Source organism: Phoca vitulina, unplaced genomic scaffold (assembly GCF_004348235.1).
Source record: "Phoca vitulina isolate PV1807 unplaced genomic scaffold, GSC_HSeal_1.0 scaffold2, whole genome shotgun sequence".
NCBI lineage: Eukaryota > Metazoa > Chordata > Mammalia > Carnivora > Phocidae > Phoca > Phoca vitulina.
The window spans coordinates 65,034,856-65,060,029 of NW_022589705.1; the positions used below are offsets into that span (position 1 = coordinate 65,034,856).

The 25,174-nt window shown below is 55.2% G+C and overlaps 1 protein-coding gene across 1 annotated transcript; it reads right to left on the reverse strand.

Annotated features, from left to right (window-relative positions):
* Positions 1-5,796: 5,796 nt before the first annotated feature.
* LOC116648040 (fatty-acid amide hydrolase 1) lies at positions 5,797-22,017 on the reverse strand. Its single transcript, XM_032429817.1, has 15 exons — positions 21,573-22,017; positions 16,026-16,139; positions 13,958-14,092; positions 13,587-13,720; positions 13,305-13,511; positions 13,045-13,085; positions 12,681-12,805; positions 11,670-11,795; positions 11,042-11,139; positions 9,093-9,192; positions 8,750-8,790; positions 7,919-7,958; positions 7,272-7,380; positions 6,587-6,732; positions 5,797-6,197 (listed from the first exon to the last, which is right to left on the reverse strand). The coding sequence occupies exons 1-15, from the start codon at positions 21,765-21,767 to the stop codon at positions 6,069-6,071; spliced, it is 1,740 nt and encodes a 579-aa protein (XP_032285708.1). The 5' UTR covers positions 21,768-22,017; the 3' UTR covers positions 5,797-6,068.
* Between the last annotated feature and the right edge of the window lie 3,157 nt (positions 22,018-25,174).

Genomic DNA, 25,174 nt, shown 5'->3' on the forward strand with positions numbered 1-25,174 from the left:
TGTCCCTGGGGGTTCCTGTTTCTTCCAGGATAATTGCCCACCCCCTGAACACAGTTCACAGGCTATATAGAGGTGGATCGAACAGGCTCACTCTGGAGGGCGTCTGGGGCCCAGGCAGAGAAGAAAGCAGAGACCCCAGGGGGAGCAGGCATCAGCCCCAGGGGAGATGATGCCAAGAAGTGAGGACCGACACAGGCAGGCAGAGCCCTCACCCCTGCTTCTGTTACCCTCGCTGGGCTCTCATTCCCGACTGTAACGCAAGGCCACACTCGGGATCCTGGGATTCCAGCCTCCCCAGTCGATTGGTTCTCCCTTCCAGACTCACATCCCATCTTCTCATTGTTCCAGGAGCTCCCTATAGGCCGGGGGAGCAGTGGAGAGGAGTATGAGCCTAGGGGGGGTGAGGGGGCACAAGTGGCTTCCTGGAGAAGAAGCAGAAACAAGGGGAAGATATGGGGCAGCGGAGCAGGAGGGACTGGTTTGGGAGCCCTCTGGCTCTTGCTGGATCTTCTGGCCCAGTCCTGTCTCAGAGGGAAGAGAGGAGCGACCCATCACAACTGAGGCTGCCAGTCATTGGGACCAGGAGTGGTGGTTCCACCCTTGAGACTGGGACGTTGGAAGCAGAATTGGTGGAAAGGAGATGTTTGTGGTTGATAATGTTGAGTCTGAGCACCTGAGGGTCGCCCAGGGCCAGATGTGGAGTTGGCAATTGACCTGTTGGTCACGACCCAAAGGGTAACCCCAAGGTCATCCACCCTCTAATACTCTGTGTCCTCACCAACAGGTCTCTGGAACTAGCCCCTCTCATTGGCAAACTCCCCAGGTCCTTCCTCCTCTTTTCAGACCATTTCCTTCCCCCGTACCAAGGCCTCCCTCGCTAAACCCTGGCTCTCCCCTGATGGCTCAGCTCCCCCAGGAAATCTAGCATCCCTACCCCTTACAGCACCCTAAATCTTGCTACATCATCCTTTCTCAAGTGGCACCCCTCCATTAGCACATCGCCCCATTTTATTTCTTCATCGCACTTACCATTAACTGAAATTATCTTGTTTACTTATTCCTTACTTCCCTCCCTAGAAAGTAAGTTCCATAAAAGCAAGGACCTTGGGGCGCCTGGGTGGCTCAGTCATTAAGTGTCTGCCTTCGGCTCAGGTCATGATCCCAGGGTCCTGGGATCGAGCCCCACATCGGGCTCCCTGCTCCGCGGGGAGCCTGCTTCTCCCTCTCCCACTCCCCCTGCTCGTGTTCCTGCTCTCGCTATGTCTCTCTCTGTCAAATAAATAAATAAAATCTTTAAAAAAAAAAAAAAAAGCAAGGACCTTGTCAGCCCTTTTCAAAATGCCTGGCACAGAGCAGGTGCTTGGTAATACTTTTTAAATGGCGGAATGATAGGTGGTTGAGCCCTTCATTCCCACCTTTTCCTCTACGTGTTTCTGCTGGCTCCTTCCTAGCAGCATTTAACATGCTTAAGTCTCTCTCATAAAAAAAAAAAAAAGAGGGGGTGCCTGGGTGGTTCGGTTGGCTAAGCATCTAATTCTTGATTTCAGCTCAGGTCCTGATCTCAGGGTCGTGATCTCAGGATTGTGAGATTAAACCCTGTGTCAGGCTCTGCACTGGGTGTGAAGCCTGCCTGGGATTATCTCTCTCCCTCTCCCTCTGCTCCCCCTTCCCCCACTCACTCTCTCTCAAAAAAACAAAACAAGCATTCACTGGGTACCTACTGAGTACCAGGCACCTTGGTGGGTACTGGACACATAAGAGCAAATCCCACGCACCCCGACCCCAAATGGCCTCCCCGGCCTAAGACACCCAGGGTTACCACTCTCAAACTCTGTGGTGGGAAACTTGAGGAGGGGGCAGCCTAGGCAGGCTGGTAGGCTCTGGACTTGATTATGTGGGTGTCTCTTAAGGGTATGGCAGATCAGATTGCCCTGGTGTGTGCCTGGAGTGACACGCCCCAGGGTCTTTCCTTGGCCCTGATCCGATCAATATATTTATTGGTGACTTAGATGAAGTTAAAGAGGTCTAGTGCTCATACCTGTGGATGGACAAGCTGAGAGGCAGAGCAGAAAGAGTGGCCAACGTGGCCAGGATCCCAAAGGCTCTCAATAGGCTAAAGCCCTGGGATGACCCTAGAAGATGCTGCTTAACAGGGACAAATAGCAGGTATTCTCACAGTGTCCTAAACTCCAACGATCGCAACCCCAGGGAGAGGAAGGGAGGGTGGACGATGATCTGACAGAACCTCCTGGAGATATACACCTAGCAGAGGAGCCCCGTGAATGGACCTTACTTCTGTCTCCAGTGTTTGTGGTCACCGAACCCAGAACCTGATACCCTGGGATGTTTAGTGCATGTGCTTGGGATGACTGTGCAAATGAGCAAAGTATCTTAAGTTTGGCTTAGTGGCTTCAAATCTCTGTGCAAGTCTCTGGCCTTGGCCAAATTAGCAACCGTTTCTAAACTTGTTTCCCCACCTATAAAATGGAAGTAATAATGCCCATTTTTTCCAATGGGATAATGGGTTATCAACTCCACAGGCTAACAGATGTTGGATTCTATTATTAAGACACGGCCCCTGCTTTGGAGTATGGACAGAAGCACAAAGAAGTGTTCCAAGCAGAGGGGACCCGTATAACACAAAAGCTCTGAAGCAGGTGCCACCAGCTGGAGATGATCCAGAAACGGAAAGGTGCTCGTGGGGCTGGAGCACAATGAATGAGAGGAAGAGACACGCTAGAGGCTGGAGAGGTAAGCAAGGGCCATGTCCCGCAGAGCCTCGTAAGACACAAGGAGGGGACTGGATTTTATTCTGGGTGGGATGGGAAGCCATTAGGCCTTGAAACACGTGACTCGATCTGATTTACACTTTCAAAGCCTCCCTCTGGCAACTGCATGGAAAGTGGACCGGGGAACAGGTGCGGATGGAGGCAGGGAAGCCCAGTTAGGTCACCGCACTGTCCAGAGGACGGGAGGAGCAGGACTCGAGTGCTAGGTAGTGATGGAGACAGAGCACAGTGGTCCCTCACCGGCTGCAGTGCCCACCTCCACCGCCCCTCAGCAGCGTTTGCCTCCTCGTCTAACCTTTCCCCAAGCCCTGATCCCCCAGGGAGCAGATGTGTTTGTGTTAATGTCCCACCACCCCCATAAGCCCCGGAGCCTCTCAAGGATGGGAGTCAGGCCTGCTGGAGCACCAGCACCGGGGAGCACGGGGCTGGGCAAGGCCACGCTGGGGCTCGAAGGGTGACGCGGTGAAGCAGGGAAGGGAAGAGGACAGGCACCCCCCCTACAGCCTTGTGTCTAAGAGCACAAGGATATCAGTAACCAAAGAGAGAACCAGGGCAAGAGAAGGAAAAAAGTAGAGGCAGGTGGTTTTATGGAATGACAGGAGACAAATTGACACAGCAGTTCCAAGGATTCAGGACAAAATCAAACAGCTACCTGGCCATTCCCATCTGGGCGTCCATGTGGGTTGGGCCTTCTCTGGTCCCTCACCGGCCGCAGCGCCTACCTCCCCCGCCCCTCGGCAGCATCTGCCTCCTCGTCTAACCTTTCCCCAAGCCCTGATCCCCCAGGGAGCAGATGTGTTTGTGTTAATGTCCAACCACCCCCATAAGCCCCAGAGCCTCTCAAGGATGGGTCAGGCCTGGTAGAGCACCAGCACCGGGGAGCACGGGGCTGGGCAAGGCCATGCTGGGGCTCAAAGGGTGACGCGGTGAAGCAGGGAAGGGAAGAGGGCAGGCGCCCCCCCCTACAGCCTTGTGTCTAAGAGCACAAGGATATTGGGGCGCCCGGGTGGCTCAGTCAGTTAAGCGTCTGACTTTTGATTTCGGCTCAGGTCATGATCTCAGGGTCCTGGAATCCAGCCCTCCCCCACTCCCTCCCACCCCATTGGGCTCCCTGCTCAGTGGGGAGCCTGCTTGAGGATTCTCTCTCCCCCTCTGCCCCACCCCCCCACTTATGCATGTGCACTCTCTCTCTAAAATAAGCAATCTTTTTAAGATTTTATTTATTTATGGGGGGGAAGCATGAGTGGGGGGAAGGGGCAGAGGGAGAGGGAGAAGCAGACTCCTCACTGAGCAAGGAGCCAGACTCTGGGCTCAATCCCAGGACCCTGGGATCATGACCTGAGCCAAAGGCAGACGTTTAACCAACTGAGCTACGCAGGTGCCCCCCCAATAAATAAATCCTTTTAAAAATTAAAAAAAAAAAAAAGCACAAGGATATCAGTAACCAAAAAGAGAAACAGGGCAGGAGTAAGAAGCTGGGGGGTGGGGCGGGTACAGATGATTCTATGGAATGATATGAGGCAAAATGACACAGTAGTTACAAGGAATCTGGGCAAAGTTCAACGACCTGGCCAGCTGATCTAGGTGTCTGTGTTAAGTTAGGCCCTCTGATCAGCCCTTCGCATCTACCCTGAAACCGGTCCCACTGAGGCGGGGACACCACTGTCAGACAGTGCAGGGACCACTGGGCATGTAACCCGGAAGGAAATGCCCCTCTGAAGGAGTAGGAAGGTCAGGAAGGAGAAGGAAGCCTTGGGAAGGCAGCCTGCCCTGAAAAGAATTTGAAGAGAGCCAGGTAGAACCAGGGGTGTGCCTGACCCGAGGGTCAGAAACGTCCTCTATGGTAAACAGGGGAGCTAGGGCTGGGGCCAGGGGAGAGTAAGCTTTGCTTAAGGGGACCAAGAAGCCCCCAGATTAGTCACAGGCAACACAGTCGTGTAAGAGGGAGGTTGGCAGATGGGGCAAAGGTGAGATTCTGAGCAGAGACTGCTCACTTCCATCCCAACTGTCAATTCCCAAACCACCTCTCTCCCTACCCCTGGGCCATGGCCCTAGCTCAGGCCCCAGGCCCCCTTCCCCAGACTAGGATCATGGAGCAGCCTCCTTGTCCCTCTCCAGGCTCTGTTCTACCCAGTCTACTCTCTTCGCTGCATCTGTGTGATCCTTTAACAGCTCCCCATTGCCCTGAGACAGGATTCAAATTCCTGAACTGACGCCCAAAGTCCACCTTGATTTGGCCTCCACCTACATCTCTGCTGCTTCTCCTTTGCCCATTCAAAACCTCTGTCTACTGAACTCATCATGGTCTCTGGATGTATGGCTCCTTCTCCCTGGGATGTCCTTACTCCCATCTCAGCTTCTGGGAACCTTCCACACTCAACCCAGGTCCTCCTCCTTCAGGAAGCCTTCCTAGAACAAACCAGTCATTGGCTGGCCCTGTGAGTGCTCTCTACCAGATCGCCCTGTCTCATGCTCCCTTCCCGAGGCCTAGGGCCCCCTCGCCCCCAACAGCGCCACCTCATGGCCAGCACTCCAGACTCCCGGCTGCCCTGCGCCTAGCCCCGTGTGGGCCACTAAGGACAAAGATACAGCATTAGGGTCCCTGCAGTCAAGGAGAGCCAGTGTCCTGAGAAAGGCAAACCCTCCCACAGATGCCCACCACACAGGACAGACTGGAAAGAAAGAGTCCACCTATTCCAGGGCTCAGAGGAAGGAGGGAAGGCCTTCTCGAGAAAGAGGGATCTGAGGAGGGCCTCAAAGGATTTAATGGCAGAGGAGCAGAAAGGGCAACCTCGGCAGAGGGAAAGGAGCAAAGAAAGAAGAGAAGGGCAATGCCTAGCAAAGAAGGTCTTAGTCTAAGCAGGGGGAGCGGGGGAGGGGGAGGTGCTGGGGCTGCAAGGCTCCTGTGGGGGTTGGGAATCAGGAGACTGCCAAGGCCAGAGTAGGGCTCAACCCCCAGTGCCCTAACAATGCCAGCCAGAAAATATACAGACTAGAAACATTTCTTGACTGTTAATGGGCCTCTGCCCATATCTTACCCACTGGCTGCCACATGGGAGGGGGGGTGTGTGTCAGGGCAGAGGGAGGGGACCAGAATGGGGAGCAAGGTCCAGACTCAGGGGGTCTGTGCTTCTTGTAGGGGATCGGGGGAGGGGGACATGGAGGTCTCTGCCCCCGGCTGAACATTTCCTCCCAGGGCGGCCGCTACGCCCGGACGAGGCTGGGTGCAGATCGAGACGGTCTGGGGCCCTCCGGAGCCAGGCGGCAGGCAGGCAGCAGTCAGGATGGCCGCTTCTCGGGGCTCATCAGTCGCTCCACCTCCCGCATGAACCGCAGACACAACTCTTCCTGCCACGGCAGAGCCACACACTGCACGGCCACGGGCAGCCCCACGCTCTTCTTCATGGCCTGCAGGGGACACAGGCATCAGGGTGGAAGGCGGTGGAGGCAGGTCCCCACCAGGGACCAGGATGCACCCCAGCTGGAGAGGAGGGGCAGCACAGCAGAGCCAGGCTGCAGTCTTTTGGGGGGTCTCGCATCAAGGAGGGCCGGCAAGGGGGTGCCTGGCTGGCTCACTCAGTAGACCATGTAACTCTTGATCTTGGGGTTGTGAGTTTGAGCCCCATGTTGGGTATAGAGCTTACTCAATGGGGAGGGGAGGGGAGGGGAGGGGAGGGGAGGGGAGGCAAGGACTACTGGTGCTTATGCTGCTTCTTTCCCAGCAGCCAGAGTTGGGTGTGGGTGGGCGTCCAGGGGAAGGGGGGGCCCAGGGGCCAGGCCAGGCCCTGTGGCCTCACCTTCCGTAGCGCCTTGTCCCAGATATCCCCAAAGTAGCCCCTGTAATGCTCCATCCGGGCCTCATCCTCTGCGGTCACCGAGGTGACAGGCACCACCCCCGCGGGGAAGTCCAGGCAGTTGTAGAGCAGCGTGTAGCTGACGGCCCCTGAAAGGCACCACAGGCAGCTAGAGCGACCCTGCGAACCTCCGCCCGGCCCTGGGAGATGGCGCCCTGCCCCCACCCCAGGGAGAGGCTCTCTCCCAGAGCCCAGACTTGAGTGGGTGACAAAGCCCAGGAATCCAGATTCCCGGCAGGCTGGAGAGCCTGCTGGAGCTTGCCCTGTGCCTCTGCCCAGGAAGCTTCCCCACCTGGACCGTTGTTCCTATTTTTCTTGGCTTTTCTAAATCCCACCAGTACTTTAAACCCCACCTCCCCAAACTGTAGGCTCCATAACTCAAGACCTCCCACTTCAGTGGTGCTCAGGACAGGGAGCCTGTTCCCTCCCAGAACATCCCAGATGACTCCCATCTCTCCAGCCAGTCGGACTGTGAGCTCCCCAAGGGCGGGGCCTTCCCCAAGGGGTGCAGTCCTCCGCCAAGGCTCCTCTTGTACTTCCCGGCAGCCTGCGGGCACTGGGCTGAACTCACAGAAGAGGAGAAGCAGGTGGGAGTGTCCGAGGTGTGTGCTGGGGCAGCAGACCTCACCTGTGGCCTTGCCTGGGGCATTCAGGTCCAGAGCAGGGCCCAGCATGGGGGTGAGCAGCACGTCCAGGTCCAGCGCCCTCCACTGGGCAATCACGGAGTTGCGGTACACCTGGGAGGATGCCAGCACAGCAGGGGGAAGCCCTCAGACCCAGCGCCTCGCAGGGACTCTTCAATGCAGGGACTGTGGCCAGAGTGGCTCTGGCCCCAGCACCTGGCCCCGCATCTGGACTAAGCCACACTGGGATGGAGGTCCTCGGGGCACACAGGCACAGCTGCTTCCGGGAGACCTCCATTGTTCTACGTCCCACACGAACTGCAGACATTCATTTTGCCTGCCAGGGCAAGGCCACGTAGTTCCCAACAGCACTGGGGCAGGGCGGGGGGGGGGGGGGGGGGGGGGGGGGGGGGGGGGCAGAGAGGCATCCAGGACAGGAGCCGCAGACTGACCCAGCCCCCAAGGGTGAGCACCCAGGCGAGTGAGGATCAGAGAGCAGGGCCCGAGGAGACCAGTCCCGGGAGTGGAAGGCGGAATGACAGGCCACTCCAGGGGCCCAGGGGACCCAAGGCTAAGAGACCCCACTGGCAAGTGCCCTGTCCAGCTCCACCCCATACCCCGCCCGACTCTAGTCTAGGGGCTCTGGCCTCACCTCGATCTCGTGCTGCAGTTCCCAGAGCTTGCCAGCCGACCTGGGCAGAGGAAAGGAGGTCACTGCCCATCAAGGTCACAGTCGTGGGGAGTAGCAACATCAGACCCCTACTCTTAACACCTCCCAGATCTCACTCCTCCATGGCCCCTTCTCAACTAGGGGAGCTCCAAGAGGGAAGTAGCACGGAAAGAAGTTCAAATCCCTAAGTTCATGTCCTGTGGAGAAAATCACGCCCCGAGAGGGATTTAGACTGTGTCACTTAGTGACTTTACAGCAGAGCCAGGCCCAGGTCAGGCCCAATTCGCAATGACCCTTAGGATACCAGAGAGACCAGAGCTGTCAAAGGTCCTAAATGCCTGGCAGCAAGAGAAGAGGCAAGTCCGCAGGATGTCAGGGCCTAATAATGAGGCCATTTATGGCCTGCTTTTTCCACCCGGGCCACTGAGGGGGCGGCAGGACCCAGTGCAGCTCAGTTCCCGTCAGACCTCCAAGAGCAGCATCTCTCACGGGTTCCCCAGTAATCCCCTCTCTCTTGGGCCTCCCCGATGCTTCCTTTCCTGGTCCTTTCTACCCTCACCTCGCCAGGTCTTCTCCTCCCCACCCTGTCTCATCCCGTGATCTCCTTCAGGCCCCTCCCCTCTAGCCAGACCTGGACCCTGAGAAGACAAACTTCAAGGTCCCATCTGAAAGCCACTGAGGTTGCCACCCCGGCTGGGCCACTTCCAGCCTCAGAAGTGACTTCCCTCAGCTCCTCCCGTCAGAAACCACTTAACCCCAGGTCAGGGGACAGGGAAGAGGGGGGCAGGATCTAGGCACAGGAAATGTCCTTACCGGGGCTTCATGCTGTTAAGAAAAGCTGCCACCCTTGGGAGCTGCCAGAGGACAAACACAGCGTCAGTGACTCAGTTCTGGGCTGAGTGCAGACAACAGTGTTCTTCAGGCCAAGCTACCTGTGCCTCTTCCCTCTGTCCCTCCCCCAGGCCCCCGGGTAGCACCTCCTTCAGCATGCGGCTGGCTGAAGATTGCAGGGCATGGGGAGAGGACAGGAGTCTGGGTAGGGGCTGGAGAGAAGAGGAGGCCATGCGTGCCCAAACCAAGAGAGGCTAAGGCAAGGGGAAGAGCCCCAGAGGCTCCGTCCCAGCCCACTGCAGCCCTCCGCTCCTTGTGCCCTCACCAGAGGCTTCAGCACGAAAGCCAGCAGTCCTTTCAACCACCTTGGCATCTTCAGAATGGAGATCAGGTCCCCCAAGCAGGGGTCCACGAAATCACCTTTGCTGGGAGACAAAGGGTCCAATCCAGCACTCCCTCCCCAGGCCTCCCTCCTGGCTTGCCCCCACCCATAGCACCCGCAGCTCAGTGTCAGCTATTCCGTGACACCCCCTCCACTCCCTCCTCACCAGATTCTGGCAACCACTGGTCTCCAACCCCTTCATCTGCCTCCTTTCATTTTTTTTTTTTTTTTAAGATTTCCTTTTTTTTTCATTAAGTAATCTCTACACCCAATGTGGGGTTCGAATTCACAACCTCAAGATCAAGAGTCCCATACTGTATGGACTGAGCTAGCCAGGCACCCTTATCTGCCTCCTTTTACTTAGTTTTTATTTTTTTTTTAAGATTTTATTTATTTGAGAGATCGAGAGAGAGAGAGAGAGAGAGAGTGCACATGAGTGGGGGGAGGGCAGAGGGAGAAGCAGACTCCCCGCTGAGCAAGGAGCCTGACATGGGACTCGATCCCAGGACCCCGGGATCCTGACCTGAGCCGAAGGCAGACACTTAACTGACTGAGCCACGCAGGCGCCCCTATCTGCCTCCTTTTAGACATGTGACTTGTTTCTGCTGATCGTTTGGGACGCCTGGACTCCACTCCATACCCACTGGAGCTTCCCAAGGCAGGACTCCGCGTCTCCCTCCCTGGCACACTCAGCTCAAAGCAATAAGGACTCAGTGACGGCAACATTTCCCCGGCGGGGGCCTGACACTGAGGGCATCCCCTATTGACGCCGACGCCAGCCCAGAGAGACAAGTGGAGCCGCCATGACTCTTACTTCTGAGGCTGTCTCTAGCTCTAGAGCTCAGAGAAGGGTCTCAGGAGGCCGACCCGAGGGCTTCATTCCCAGGGCCAGAGTGAGGGGCAGCCCCTCCTGCTGAAGCCTGGACCAAAGTCAGCTATAAGAGGAGGTCCAGTCAGCCCAGGCACATCAGCAGGGGGTGCCTTCAGAGGTCTTACACCCCTGTCAACCCTTAAGGACTGAAAGCTTCTAAGTGGAACCAGCTTCTCTAAACATGAGCTCTGGGGCGCCTGTGGGGAGCTCAGTGGGGAGCCTGCTTCTCCCTCTCCCTCTGCCTCTCCCCCTGCTTATGATCTCTCTCTCTCTCTGTCAAATAAATAAATAAAATCTTTTTAAAAAAAGAGCTATAAAAAAATAAACTGGGGGCGCCTGGGTGGCTCAGTCATTAAGCGTCTGCCTTCCGCTCATGTCATGATCTCAGGGTCCTGGGATCCAGCCCCACATCGGGCTCCCTGCTCTGCGGGAAGCCTGCTTCTCCCTCTCCCACTCCCCCTGCTTGTGTTCCCTCTCTCGCTGTGTCTCTCTCTGTCAAATAAATAAATAAAATCTTAAAAAAAAAATAAAATAAAATAAACTGCAAAGTCCCTTAAAGTAGGTCTGATCCAACCCACCCACTCTACAGAAGAGAAAACTACTCAAAAGGCGGGCCCGGCTCAAGTTAGAAGAGCCTGGAGTCACAGCATGACGTCTAGACCTCTCCTGTCCTGCTTCACCCTGCCCTTGTCTCTCAATCTTTCCCAAATAGACAAGCAACCCCCCTGCCCACCCCCTACCTCCCAATGAGTTTTCATCGGTTGAGCGCTGCTCAATCCAGCCTCCCGTCGAGCTGGCACCTTTCTAAAGTGCTAGGGACCTCCAGACTCCAGCTGCACAGCTAGAGGGGCGGTGAGCTCCCTGCCCACAATACTCTGACCTTCTTTGTGTTCAACTGAGGCCTGTTCCCCCATCTTCTCCCAGAGCGGCCCATCCTGGGAGTAACAGGACCCAGCTGCTCTCCCTGGGTCTACCCATGTCCTGGACCCCACCCCAGACCCCAAAGTCCAACATCACTCACAAGTTCTGCAGGAAGCTGTGGCCTCCATCACTGAACAGCCCACCGGTTGACAGGGTCTCCAGAGCACGGGGTATGTTGCTTGGCAGGAAGGGAACCAGCTGCGAGATTGAGGGGTGTGAGGCCCCAATACCTAGAAACCCTTGGCTCCCACAATCCCCATGCTGCCCAGGCAGCCCTGAGGATGGACCGGACCAACCCTGCCGCCATGGCAGCCCTCAGTGGAGCCACAGAGGCCGCCTTACTGACCCATGAACATTCCCTGAAAATGCACATCGTGAGAGAAGTCAAGCCACACATAAACTTGTCTCAGATGAGCAGACTAAAACCCATTGGCCCACCAGGATGGTGGGAACCTCTGGACAGCCGTGCACCATTGTCTGTGGTTGACGGGAGCCTCCCAGGGCAGCGCTCACTCATCCCCAGCACAGGGCTGAGTTCGCCATCCATCGCGAAACCTAACACTCATGATCAGCCCTCTCTCCGCGGGTCCCACAGCGACATCGCTCCCGTCCCAACCACAAAGCAATCAGGGTGAAAGGACACCGGGGACCAGTGGCAGCCACGGGTACCAGGAAGGTTTCCCTGAAGGAGGGGCCATACCAGGGCTTCGGGGTCCCCACGGCCATACCGTGTGGCCAGCAGCCTCAAGGCTCTGCTTGGTCTCCAGCACGGCCCTCTTCATGGCCGGGGTGGGCATGGTATACTTGTCAGTCTCATAATACCCCACACGCAGAGGCCGAGAGCTTGTGTAGACCTGGGGGGCAAAACCCTGGAGTCAGAATCAGGGGAAGAGAGAGCGGCCCAAAGTTGGGCTCCCAGAGATCAGAGAAGCTGCTCAGCCCCAGACACAGCTGAGAGGTTGCAACCTGGATCCCCCGAAAACTAAGTGCCTGAGAGACCGGCCCTTTCTGCATCTGACCCTTTCACAAAACCCCTTCATAATCACTCTGCAGAAGGGGCTGGAACAGATGAGGATTCCCACTGGCCATATATGAAACTGAGGCTTCGGGTCTAGATAGGGAGCTAGGCAAAGCGGCCTGGAGTGGGGCTGGGCTCGTCCCAGTCCACCTCGTGCAGACTGACAACACTAGGTCCAGAACCCAGGTACCCTGTGCCCTGAGTTGAGGCCCCCCACTGCCTGTTTCAAGACTGGCTCCCATAATTCGTTCCAGACCGCATCACAGGGACCTCATCTTGTCCTCTCCGACCTCTCAGGAAGGGCTTCTGAAACCACTGGGTTGTTAGAATATCCTCTGCCAAGGAGGGGGAGCTCACACCATCCCGCCGAGATCTCCTGCCTGCCAGGAAACACCCTAGTTCTCCCTCAAGTGGTTCTCGGGCTGAGAAGGCAGTCCTGTCTCAGAGCCGGCAGAAAAGGCTGAGACCAGAAGGCGGGACCTTTTCTCCCCAGAGGCCCCCCAGGCCAGTCTGAAAGGCCCCGAGTCGCCACAGGCGGGCAAGGGCTCCATCTGGTGGCTGTCTGTGGAGCAGCAGCTGAGCCTGGCTTCAGAGCCCTGCGGGTGGTTTTCAAGAGACAGAGCCTCCAAGGCCTGCGCACGCTGCCTGGGGCTGCTCTCTGGGCTCAGGAGCACCAGCAATAACCAAACTCAACCCCACGCCCATCCCTAGCCCTGCTCACCTCCTCCCTGAAGGGCAGCGGGGGCACGGTGGGGTCCAAGCGGAACATGTCCTCACACAGCAGTGCTCGCAGGCACAGTGCTAGGCTTTCCACGTCCCGGGCCATGGGGCCAACTGAGAGCTGCACTGTGGGGGCAGGGAGGGGAAAGAAGAGAGATCACCCTGCTCTAATGGGCTCTGGGGCCGGGTCCAAGCGAGGGCTGGGCCATGGCCCAGGAGTGTGAGCAGAGATGAGGAGGTAGGAACTCAGACCTAGACTAGCCTGGGAGTCAAACACTGCCCCCCCGGAGAGGGAGAGGCAGGGGTAGAGGTGGATCAGGCAGACCCCCCCTCCTCCAGGGCACTGAGGGAACCCCAGACCTCACCTGCTACCTGTCCATAGACACAGCCCTTCAGGCCACTCTTGCTGGATAAGAAACACAAGATGTTGGAAACAGGAAATGGTCACCCTCCGCCCAACCCCAAACCCATACAGCAGCTTAGAACTCTCACCACTTTGGAAACTAGGAACCAAAGCCAGTGGTGCTGGGACGCTCCCCGCCCCCAGCAAAACCCCAGTGAGGGAATCCCTCCCTGGGGCCTAGAGAGGTTGGGAAGCTCCTTCCACCCACCCCCCACACCATACCTGATGCGGTTGGATGTGGGCTTGAGGCCACAGATGCCACAGAAGGCCGAGGGAAAGCGGATGCTGCCTCCAATGTCAGTGCCTAAGCCCAGCGGGGAGCCCCCAGCCCCAATGAGGGCGCCTTCACCCCCGGAGGAGCCCCCTGGGGTTTTGGAGGACTTCCACGGATTCAGGGTCTGGCCAAAGAGGGGGTTACTGCAGTCATAGCTGGGGAAAGCAGGACCGGGTCAGCCCGGGTCACACTGGGGCCAGCGCCCCCCCCCGCCCCGCCCCCAGGCCCACCTGAACATGGACTGAGGGACGTTGGTGTGCACGAAGGGCACAGCGCCCTGCAGCTTCAGCACCCGCACGACGACGCTGTCACAGTCTGCGGGCGCGCTCTCGTTCACGCTCAAGCCCAGCGTGGAGTCCTGGCCCTAGACGGAGGGACAGGCACCAAGAGGGGTGTGGTTGACGGCTCAGGGGGGCCCTTCAGCGGCAGAGGGTCCCCTCCTCCCGCTGTCTCACAGGCCAAGACGGGGCACACACCTAGGGCCCCTCTCAAGGCCTCGGGACCCGATACTTCCTCCGAGGGCCCGGGGTCACCCAGGAGGCAGAGCCGGCTGGCAGGGACAGGGGCACGGGGTTGGAGTCCGAGAGGCGGCAGGGCACACCTTGTAGCTGAAGCACTCCTTGAGGCTCACAGGGACGCCATAGAGCAGGCCCCGCCGTGGCGCCTGGGACAGCTGAGTCTCACAGTCTGCCAGGTAGGTGGTCACACAGTTGGTCCCTTTGTTTACTTCCCAGGCCTGGAGGAGGGAGAAATGGACACAAGGCAGAGTGAGATTGGCCTTTTGTTTTTAATTGTGGTCGAATATACATTATATAAAATTGGCCTTTTAAAGGACACCCAGAGAAAGGGTAACCAGCCACATGGCCCAGAGCCAGGAGCACAGAGAATAATCTAGGGCCCAGCAACTCACCTCACTGAGGACATCTAGCCCCAGCCTCACCCTGGCAGTCTCTGGCCTCAACCCCAAGATGGAGAGAGTACTTCCAGGGCCAGGGCACAACCAAGGTACCCAAAGGAGCAAGACACTGGCTCGGATGCTCCCCAGAGGGGATGAGCTGGGAGGAAGATGACCTTTGGCCTCTAAGCCACATCTCTGTCAGTGAAGCAGACAGGGGCAGATCCCCATCTCAGGTCATGCTGGGAGTCAGCACAGAGCAGGGCTAGACCCAGGTTCCAGCTTCCCAGAGGCCAGCAGGTTTTTTTCCTGCCCCAGGCCTGGCCCACACGGCACCAGCCAAGCCTCCCCTCCCCCCAGAAACTCTTGAATCTGATAATCAAGTCACATGGAGGAGTGACTGACTGATACCAATCATTTAAAGGGGTGGGAGCTTGCCTAAAAGGAAATGATGCACTAACGGGGACCACCTGCCCTGGGGCCTCTCCATAGCCCTCCAACCACACTCAGCAGTGCCCTATGGGAGGGCAGGCCAGGGCAGAACGATGTATGGCTTTCAGCAAATCCTCCTGTCCCTGTGAGACATCTGAGGAAAATGGGTGTGGGCCCCGCTGCCACACCTCGGCACATGAAATCTGTGGCTGATTAGGAAGGGCAGCCACTTTTTAGGGACACCGAATGAGGAGACAAAGCACAGTCTGCTGAGCCTGCCAGTGTCCCCTGGGGCATCCAGTGCAGGAGCTTGGGGTCCTCCCTGCGTAGTCAGGCTCCCTCTCCCTCCCCCTTGCTCAGCTGGCTGGGCTCACCCCCGCTGTCACCCACGCCCATCACACTCTGTTTCAAGAAACCACAAGCAAGGCAACTCATAAAGCACAACTCTTTCCTCCATTTCATTTCAAACAGATGCCTGGAGCACTTACTACATGAAAGACATAGTGTCCAGCACTAAGTACGAAGACAAATGAGACAAGCTCTGTCCACAAGGGGCCCGCGTTGACAGGGGAAAGAGGACAAGGCGAGCGCAACAAGGCCAAGAGAAATGTGTTAAAAAGTGAACGCTGAAGAGGGAACCCTAACTCCCTGGAAGAGGGCCTCCTTCTCTGAGCCCAGAAGGTTCAGCCGGTGGTGGCTGTTACCCCAAGGGGGGCAAAGAAGAGGGAGAAGAGCCTTCCAGGAAAAGGGAATCCTGCACAAGGCAGGGCTCGGCGTGGCAGGCTCTGGGTGCCAGGGAACCAGCGGCAGCTATTGCTGCCCACCCTCTGGAAGGCCTTGGCCAGACAGGATGCTGGAGACTGAAGAGGAGCAGAAGAGCAGAGTCTGAAGAACTGGAGACCTGAGAGGGCATCCGGCAGGAGGCTGGCGCTCCATGGTGGAGGGAGACGGTGGTGGAGGGCCAGGGTGGCTGCTGGGGGCATGGGGACAAGGGGTTGGACTGGAGAGAGCTATAGAAAGAGAACAGACCACACTTGGTGACCAAGGGGGTGGAGGTGGGAGGGAGAGGGAAGTCTGGGCTGCAAGCCAGGCTTCTAGCTAAGACAACATGCTCAGTGTCGCCCCCACACAAACACACACACAGAGGCAGCTCCTCTCTCTCTCTCTCTCTCTCTCTCTCTCTCTCTCTCTCTCTCTGTCTCTCTTTCTCTCATGCAGCTCCTGGCAGCCCCTGGCACTGTGGCCCCCCCCCCCCCCCGGCCCTCAGAGAGACAAACTCCAGGCCAGGTTTTCCCTACAGCCTTTGCAGAGAGAGGGAGGTTCCCTGGCAACAGGGCCTTACCTTTCCCGTGTAGGTGTAGAGTGCCGCCTCAGGCGACAGCTCCCCACTGTGTAACTTCTGCACCAGCTGAGTCAGGGGCAGGGCCAGCAGTGCCTCTGAGTCCAGGTCAGGGTTCTGGAAAGACACCTCAGGTGAGTACCCCCTCTCCCCACAGGCCCCAGGTGCCTACAGCAGACACCCGTGGCCCGGGCCCCTAGGTCCCCACACCTGCCAAAGCAGATGCTCACTGTCACATGCCAATCCATGACAGACATGCCCACCTGCAGCTCTGACACCAGAAATGTGGCCCAGCCTAGGCAGGTCCTTGTCACCTATGGACAGTGCAGATGTATCTCTTCCAGAAGGTTATCGGAGGGGGTGCCCCGGAAAAGGCCATGCCCAGGCTGATTATGAAACCATTACAAACCACAACCACTAAGAGCTGCCTGTAGGCACCACGCTGGTGCACTCTGTATGTCGATTAAATCTTGTTCCATTCCCATTGCACAGATAAAGAAACTAAAGCATCCAGAGGCCAAGTGCATCACCTAGGACCATACAGGTAAACTGTAGTTCTCTGCCCACTCAGCATAGGCTGTCCACTGGCTATCCACCCGCACCTAACCACTCCACCCCTGGCAGGGGAGGCAAAAAAATAAAAAAATAAAAGAAGACACTGTCCTGGGTGGTTGGGAGGTGGTTGGCAGGAGGAGGATCTCTGAATCACAGCCACCATTTCGTAGCCCCACTCTCTCCTGCTCTCGCCAAGGTCACCAGGGCCCTCCTCTTGCCAAATCCAAGAGATACTTGATTCTGTTCTTTGCTCCATGTCTCACTGAGAGATTCAAAGGTACTGAGACCACACACTGGCTCTCTTCAACTTCCTCTGCTTTTCTCCAGCTTCTCTGCTACTTCTGTCATCCATTTATTCAGTCAGTCGACAAATATGTTCTGAGCACCTACTATGTGCCAAGGACTACGTTAAGGCCAATGAATTTAGAGGTAACCAAGACAGACAAATCCCTGCTTTCAGAGAGCCTGCACTCAAGAAAAGAAACAAGTTAACAAATGATGGACAGCTCAGGAAAGTGCAAGAAGGCAAGTACACACTGCTGTGATGGAAATAACAGAGGACTGACTCGGATGGGATGGTCAGGCCTCGCTGGGAGGTGACATTTCTTTCGGCTGTGATCTGAACGATGAGAAGGAGCCAGATATGGGAAAAGATTCCTCTTGTTCCCTCTTTGAGCCTGGAAGAAGTGAATCCTTCTCTCGTGGCCTCCAATCCAGGCTCTCCACCTGCCCCCCAAGCCTCCTGACCCAATCGAGCTCTGGTGCTCACGGGCTATTCCCATTGCCACCCACCCCTGTGTCCTTCCCCCTGAGCTCACTGCTCCCCCACTTTCCACTGGTTCCTGCTCCCTGTACCCTTGCTCAGGGAAGGGCTGTCAGTCTATCCAGGGAGGAAAGTGAGAAAAAAGGAGTCATCCCAGACCCCTCCTTCTGCCTCCCACCCGCAGCCAAACCCAGTCAGTCACTGTGCTCACTAAGTAGCTCTGGAAAACAGCCACTTCTCCAACCCCTCTACCAAGACCCTCACCGCTGCCCAGCTTTCTCTTCTGGCTCACACAGGGGCCACCTAAGTGGCTGCCAGGCCCGAGGCAGGCACCGCCCACCCGCCCTTCCTGCCAGGCCAAACAGTGCAAAGCCAGTCAGGACTTGCCTCTCACCTGAAGGTCCCTGTCACACCACAAGCCCCAGAGGCGTGCCAGGAGGTGCTTCCAGGCAGCTGTGAGACTCCTCTGCACCCCTCCCTGAGACACCACCTACTCACGCCCTCCACACACGCCCACCACACAACCTTGGTACCCTGGCCTTAACAGAAAGAACACTCTACCCCCTGCCCTTCATTTGTTAAACAGATATATTACTTACTTGGGATAATATGTATCTACAGATATATAGATATAATACAGATATATATATATAGAGATGTATTATATATATATATATAATACAGGGAGCCACAAAGAAGAAAATGAATCATGATCTCTCCACACACACAAGATAATCCCTGGTGATATATTTTTTAAAAAGAGACACAAAATGAAAAATGAACATTTACCCCACCCACCCCGAGGACCACCCTGCCCAGTCCCTCTTCTGAAAAGGAAACCATAAGGTTTCTAATGAACCCTTACAGGGAAAAAAAATGTTTATGAAAAACCCACCGTGTATGTAATTATTTTTATATATTCTGGCTTTGCACAAAGGAATCATACCATAGACACATTACTTACTACACCTTGCCGTTCTCACTTCACAATGAAAATAGCAAAATGGCTTTTTTTTTTCTGATTATATAAATGTGCCCACTGTAGAAAAGAATGCCTAACAGTATGGGGAAGAAAGTAAAAATCAGCGAAGAGCCCCCCGCACGAGGGTGATTACCACCAACAGTCTGGTCACCACCATTTCCCACCTTGCGACAAGACACCACGGAGTCCCTGTGCGTTTCTGCTCGACACTGTCAGCAAGCTCCCTCCATTCTCAGCACAGATTTTAACTCTGTCCTTTGTTCTTGCGTGCGGATGGCTGATGACACCGTTGCTAACGGTTATTTTTAAGTCTTCAACTAGTTATCAGGCAGCTGAGACATTTCCTCTTTCACAAGACACCCAAGAAGGCCTGCACCTCTGAGGCCAGTCCACAAACGCGGGGGCGATGACATTTGAATGGAGAATGCAGAGATGTGTACAAACAAGTTCTAACAAAGCACAGGGCCACCCCGTGGCAGTCTTTTTCAAGGGAGGGACACCAGAGCTATCGCCGAACCACTGCTCCACCAGCTGTTTTTCTCCTTGAGGACCTTACTGTCCTAATTTCCAGGATCCTCCGTGGTCCTCCATGTTTTTTTTTTCTTTTCTCCTCATGGTTTTTATCATGTTTGTTCTATTTCAAGATATCTTTTCCATTGGGTCATGTAGGCCACGGATCCTGGTCTCAACAACTGATTCGACTACTGAATCATTTTGCTTTAAAGGCAGGCTTGGAGAAGGCCAGGAGGTGGAACCACGGGTCAGACCCAACAGAAGGAAGCGGCATTTGTGAAGACCAGTGGGGTTCTGACAAAACGGGTTGTAAGAGATGTGGGCAAAGGCACAGAGGTGTGAGAGGTGCTCTGGTATGTCTCTCCCAGCCATCATATTCTAGAGATGCTAGTCCTCTCTTCAGTCTAGAAAAGATATTAAAATTCATTCGGGGGCAGGGTGGGGGGAAAGAAGTGGGCAAAGAGTTGTTACAGATTAAGCCTCACACAGTCAACAGAGAGTTACCAGAAACAGGCCTTACTCTAGAGTTGCTCAAGAGTCGAGAGAGGTGAACGATTTTGTGATGATTCAAGAGATGCTTAGGATCCCCAGCGATGCCTGGGAACGCTGGAGGTATCTGGGCTCCCGGCTAGCTTCATCAGCAGTCTATCATGCTGGGGCTGTACCACCAGCTGCTCGATTCCTCCAGGGCCTGCCCAGAGCCCTGCTTACCTCACTGCCCCTTGCTATTTGGGGCTGGGCCAAAAAAGCCCCAGAAGAAAGGCTGCTGAGACAGCCTCAAAACCCACATCCCCATCATCCTGCGACTCCAGAGCCAAGCAGAAAGGCATTTGGGGGCAGGAAGGAGGAAGGAGCTGGTCCCAAGTTCCCAAGGGATTGAGTTCAGCTAAACCACCTACCTCTTAACTGCCCCCAGGGCCTTCAGAGCTACTGTTGTCAGGACCCCATCCCTTTGCTGATTGTTCAAACCAGTGAAACTACTGAGATAGTTCTTTCTCCTCTACAATCACCGGAAAGTCAAAAAGTAAATTTCACAGTTCACCCACTTGGAAGAGCCAAGCTTTGCCATTCTGAGGCCAGGCTTTCCTGCCCCAGGGAGGGTGCAAAACAGCATTTTGTATTTCAGAGCCAAAACTTCTATCCTGGAAGGTTTTGTTCTTAAAAATAATGAAAGTTTCTCCAGACGGAAGCTGTGTAGATGCTGGTGTTTGGAGCTGAAGTGAAGGAAGACCCACCACCCTTCTACAGCCTCACGCTCCTGCCAGCAGGTAGGTTTCTTGTGACGAGGAGGGGAGTTTAGCAGGCAGGAACTGTGGGCTGATCCCTGAAGTTGCCCCCAACAGTTCTTGCTGGTAGAACCGGCTGGCTGCAGTTCTGGCAGTTACTCCAGAACGGGGGCCTCGGGAGCAGCGGAGGGTACTGGGCTGAGCCCAGTAGCATTGCAAGGATCCCTGAGTGGGATACCTTGGAGCTCAGCCAGAGAAGGGGGACTAGACAGTGAAGAACTTGGGCTCAGGTAGGGTCAGTGGCCAGTCTGGATTGAACATCTAAAACCTGACTGACGGTGGGCTTTTCAGCCAGCTTGATGAAAAGAGGCTGGAACCAGATACATATTTATGTCAACAAATAAATAAATATGACATATCCTGGCCCCGGAACAGTGTGAAGTAAATTCATAGCAGCTAAAACCTCACTGTGATCGAGGCTTCACCCTGGGCCTGGCATCCTAAGGCCCGGTCTCCCTACCTAATATCTCCCCCTGCTCTTCCCTGCTGGAAAGAGGCTGGAGAGTCCCACTGGGCATCTAGGTTCTAGTTCCAACTCTGCCCCAACTCTAAAATCACTTGCTGCCGCCGAGCATCTGCTAAGTGCAATTTTCTGTGACTCCTGCCCTGGCTCCTACCTAGGCACATCCTCCTGACTCCTGTTGTGTCCCCAGTCACCTGGAATGCTTTCCCACCTGTCAGATCTGAATCCTATCAAACACAAACCCTCACAAACAATCGTGGCAAGTTTTTCCTCTCTCAGTACATAAGAACATCTCTCAGAATTTATCATTTTGACTTCTAGCTGGGTCCAGTGTCTCAAACACCTGGAGTGAAAGTCCCCTCCTCTAGGTTCCTCCCTGGCGCCTAAACACACACTGAGCGGATCCGGAAGGAGAAAAGCTTGTTGACAGATCATCCAGGGAAGGGCTGGAATTACACCTGCTCAAGGAACGGGACCTATCACGGGTTAGAACGACACCTGGGCGGCAGGAGCTGGGGAAACTATTCCAGCCCGGCTCCCTGGTTGCACCTGGGCAAGTCCTCCCCTGGCTCGCTTTCAGGATCATCACGCACAACCACTTTGAACTGTGAGCGCTCCAGATTTCCTTGGCCATCCCTCTCTGATTCCAAAGTCCTAAACCCGAGCATCCTAATGGTTCTCGGGCTTGCATTTTAGCGTTCTAACAGGCTTGAGATTCTTTGGTACCGAGCAAAGCTCCTCCTTCTTTGACCCGGTGCGGCGATGTCCTTTCAGGACCTGCTCTGGCCCTTTCGTCTCCCTGCCTCTCCCCTCAGCTGGCTCTACCTGACTCGGAAAGAGTACGGAATGCATTAGGGCGTGGAGAGATTCCGAAAGTAAAACCTGCGCTGCCGGCCACCTGCCTCTCCGCGCGCCAGCGCGCCTGAGAATGCTGCTAGTGATACCTCCTCCCTGTGCCTCCCCCCACACACCGGACCCGAGCGGTCACCTGGAGGCGGAAGCGCTGCGCCGCCTTGTCCATGGTCTCCAGGGCCGCCTGCTGCCTCTGTCGCGCCCGGGCCACCGCGCCCCGCGCCGGCCGGTGACTTGACCAGCGCAGGGCCACGGCCGCCGCGACGAAGCAGCAGGCCAGGGCAGCCCCAGAGGCGCCAGACAGCGCGGCCCACAGTTCGTCCAGCACCATGATCTCCCGCCTCCGACCGATGCCAAGAGCGACAGATGCGGAATCAGCACGCGCGCGTGCCGCCGCAAAACCCGGCCTGGATCCGCCTAGGATCCCGCGCCCGCCTGCACAGAAGAGGCGGGAGGAGCGCGGCGCGGCCGCTGGCCCGCGGGGAAGCGCGCTGTTGCCTGGCAGCCGGCTTAGGCCGCCGGCGCGCAACGGTCAAGGTCAAGCCCGCACCCGGCCAGCCGGGAGGGGTGGGAGGGGCAACGGCTTCCCCCGGGCGCCCTCGATAAGCCTCCGCCCCACGCACGCCACAGCCGCAGCTCCCGAAGACGTGACTAGCGGGAGCCCCCTGCGGAAAAGGCCGGCCAAGAGGACAGGGAGCCGCGACCGACTGACTGGGCTCGCGGACCTGATTAATCCCCGCAGTTTAGAAGCATCTTTCCAGGAGACCCTCCCCAGGTGCCCACCTCTCCCATGCGCGGGGCTTCCAGGGGCACCAGGCGGGAGGGGCCCAGGAAGTCCCCTAGGGAGCCCACCTGCTGCCCCTTCCCCTTTCCCAACCCTGGGACCCCATGTCTCTCTCCCAGGGCTCTTCTTCATGGCCAAACCACCCATCACTTGTCCTTTTGCTCAGCCACCTCCTACAGACTGACTTTCCCTAAAGATTCACCCTTCTCCAGTCATGGGCGCTCCTGGATTTTACATCCAGAGAGCAGAGAGGACGCCTGACCAGGAGTCTGGGGACCTGGCACTCTTCATTAGGGGGATGGGGGTCTTACATACACAAACAAAATACTCCCATCCAGGCATCTGTCATAGGACTTTATGTTTATGTGCTTTATCTCATTTGTCCTCCCAACAGACCCACGAGGAAGGCATTTTATTATTCTCATTTTACAGCTGAGGTAACTGAAGCCAAGAGGGGTTAAACGACCTCTGTGGGTCACACACATGGCTGAGTGGGGACTGAAACTCAGCTCTAGTCTCAAGCCATTGCTCTTAACCATCAAGCTTTACCACCATTACGGCTCCTGGAAGTGAAACTCTGTGCGACACAGGTGCTTTCTGGCTGGAAATGCTGTCTGCTGAAACACTCTGCTGGTACTCCAGCTCTATGTTTACTTCTCTGAATCTGTGCCTTAACATGTAAAAGAGGGATGGTTAAAATGCCTACCTCACAGGATTGTTAGCAGTATGTGAGGTCCTGTACGATGGGTGCCTGGCACATAGTAGGCTCTCCATAAATGTTTATTGACTGAATGAAAGGCCCACCTGTGAAGAGCCTAGATGTGTTAAACTTAAAACTGTCAGTCGGGCGCCTGGGTGGCTCAGTCAGTGAGTCTACCGTGAGTCTACCGACTCTTGATTTTGGCTCAGGTCAGGATCTCAGGGCCGGGGGATGAGCCCCACCACCATTGCCACACTCAGCTCAGAGTCTGCTTGAGGTTCTCTCCCTCTCCCTCTGCTCTAAAATAAATAATGAAAAAAAAAAAAAAGGGCGCCTGGGTGGCTCAGTTGGTTAAAATAAATAATGAAATAAATGTTTATTTATAAATAAATAAATAAAGTATCAGTTATTTTAACAGCAAAATGGTTTATTCCAGAATAGCAGAGAGTTGCAACTCCTGACAACCAAGCCAGGCCAAAGCCACAGGCAGGTCCAGGGAACAAAGGAGAGGACAGCTCTTTTACAGAGGAAAGGGGTAAGTTAGGAAGGGCTATTAGAAACAAAAAGTCCAGGGGCACCTGGGTCATTAAGCGTCTGCCTTCGGCTCAGGTCATGATCCCAGAGTCCTGGGATCAAGCCCCGCATCGGGCTCCCTGCTCTGCGGGAAGCCTGCTTCTCCCTCTCCCACTCCCCCTGCTTGTGTTCCCTCTCTCGCTGTGTCTCTCTCTGTCAAATAAATAAAATCTTTAAAAAAAAAAAAAAAAAGAAAGAAACAAAAAGTCCATTGGAGTAAACTGGGAATATGAAGTATAGTGGCTTTTCATTGGCTGAGTTATGACATTCTCCCTTTGGCCAGCTGTTGCTGGGGGAGGAGAAAAGCTTTTTTTTTCTTCCAGCTGGGTAGTAAAATAGTGTGAATTTGTAAGGTGTGTCATTTCCTGTTGGGTCTGCAATTGAGTGACAGGGCGTGAGAGCTCTTCCTTCTGGCCTGGTGACTGCACTTTAAATGAGGTTTCCTGGGGCACCTGGCTGGCTCAATTGCTAGAGCATGCAACTCATGATCTTGCGGTCATGAGTTTGAGTCCCACATTGGGTGTAGAGTTTATTTAAAAAATAAAATAATAAACGAAGTCTCCTGTTATGAGTTTTCACACATGTATTGGAAGAATCCAGACCTGAGGGTCTTGTAAGTCACTGTAAGGCAGCAAGTCCTGGACCAATTCTAAAATACAGGTCATGGTGGGTGGCGACTTCACTCCTCTGAGAGAGGATCTCTTCACCTTCTGACATACTGTGGTTTGATTCAAAAGACTGCCACTGAGCCCTGCTTCCATTTGATAGGCTTCTTGCTGTGACCTGGGGAAACTGAGGCAAGAAACAAACCTCAGATCTGGCCTTGTGGAGCTCAAGGTCTGGTTGGGAAGGAAAAGACATGCATAGACCAAGAGACAAAAGATATACTTTGGTGGAAATGCAGAGATCATACTGCATAAACCCAAAGAGCCTTTGGATGCTGGGCTCTTGGGCTGAACAGACCTTGGGGAAGTAGACAGTACAGACGTATAAAGCTTGGCTCTGAAGCTAAAGTGCCTGGCAACCCATCCCTGTTGTGTAACTGTGTTTTCTTACCTGTAAAAGGAGGACAATAATAGTATTCCCCCTCCCCCAAGTCTCTAGTACTATTATAAGAATCAGATGAGTTAAGGCACCTAACACAGTCAAAACAGGACCTAACATACAGTAAGGATTCCATGCATGTTAATCATTATATTATTGTTATTTATTATTAAAAAAAAAAAATAGGGGTTTTCTGGCCTGAGGAGCCCACGCTCAGGAACCAGACTGCCTGAGTTTTAATCTTAAGTTTGCCACTTGCTTACAAAGTAACCTTGAATAAGTCACTTTATCCTCTCATGCCTCAGTGTCTTTATCTGGAAAACGGGGGATAACACTAGGGACTACCTCACAGAATTGGGAAGATTCAATGAGTTAAATCAAGGAAAGAGCTTAGAACAGCACCCGGCCCATTATAAGAGCTCAATAAGCATTAGTTCATTAGTAAGCAGGAATGTGATGCAACCCTACCAGTGTTTGGGGAAGGTAATATGGAGGAGAAGCGGGAGACAAAGGCCATGGAAAGGAAGAGCAGGCAGATTCGAGGATCCAGAGGGGTTGGGTTTCCAGGGCTCCGCCTTGTGTTAGCATCTGTAAATCAACACCATACGGTTCTGGGAGCCACACGGCAGGTACCCGC

What these genes read in the sequence shown, in the direction of transcription:
- LOC116648040 (XM_032429817.1), bottom strand. Translation starts at nt 21,767, where the DNA reads ATGGTGCTGGACGAACTGTGGGCCGCGCTGTCTGGCGCCTCTGGGGCT. An exon ending in CTTTCGTGCTGAAGCCTCTG is followed by an intron (nt 8,791 to 9,092) that starts GTGAGGGCACAA and finishes GTCCTCTGGCAG; the next exon opens with CTCCCAAGGGTGGCAGCTTT. An exon ending in TGCCCCAGGCAAGGCCACAG is followed by an intron (nt 6,733 to 7,271) that starts GTGAGGTCTGCT and finishes GGTGCCTTTCAG; the next exon opens with GGGCCGTCAGCTACACGCTG.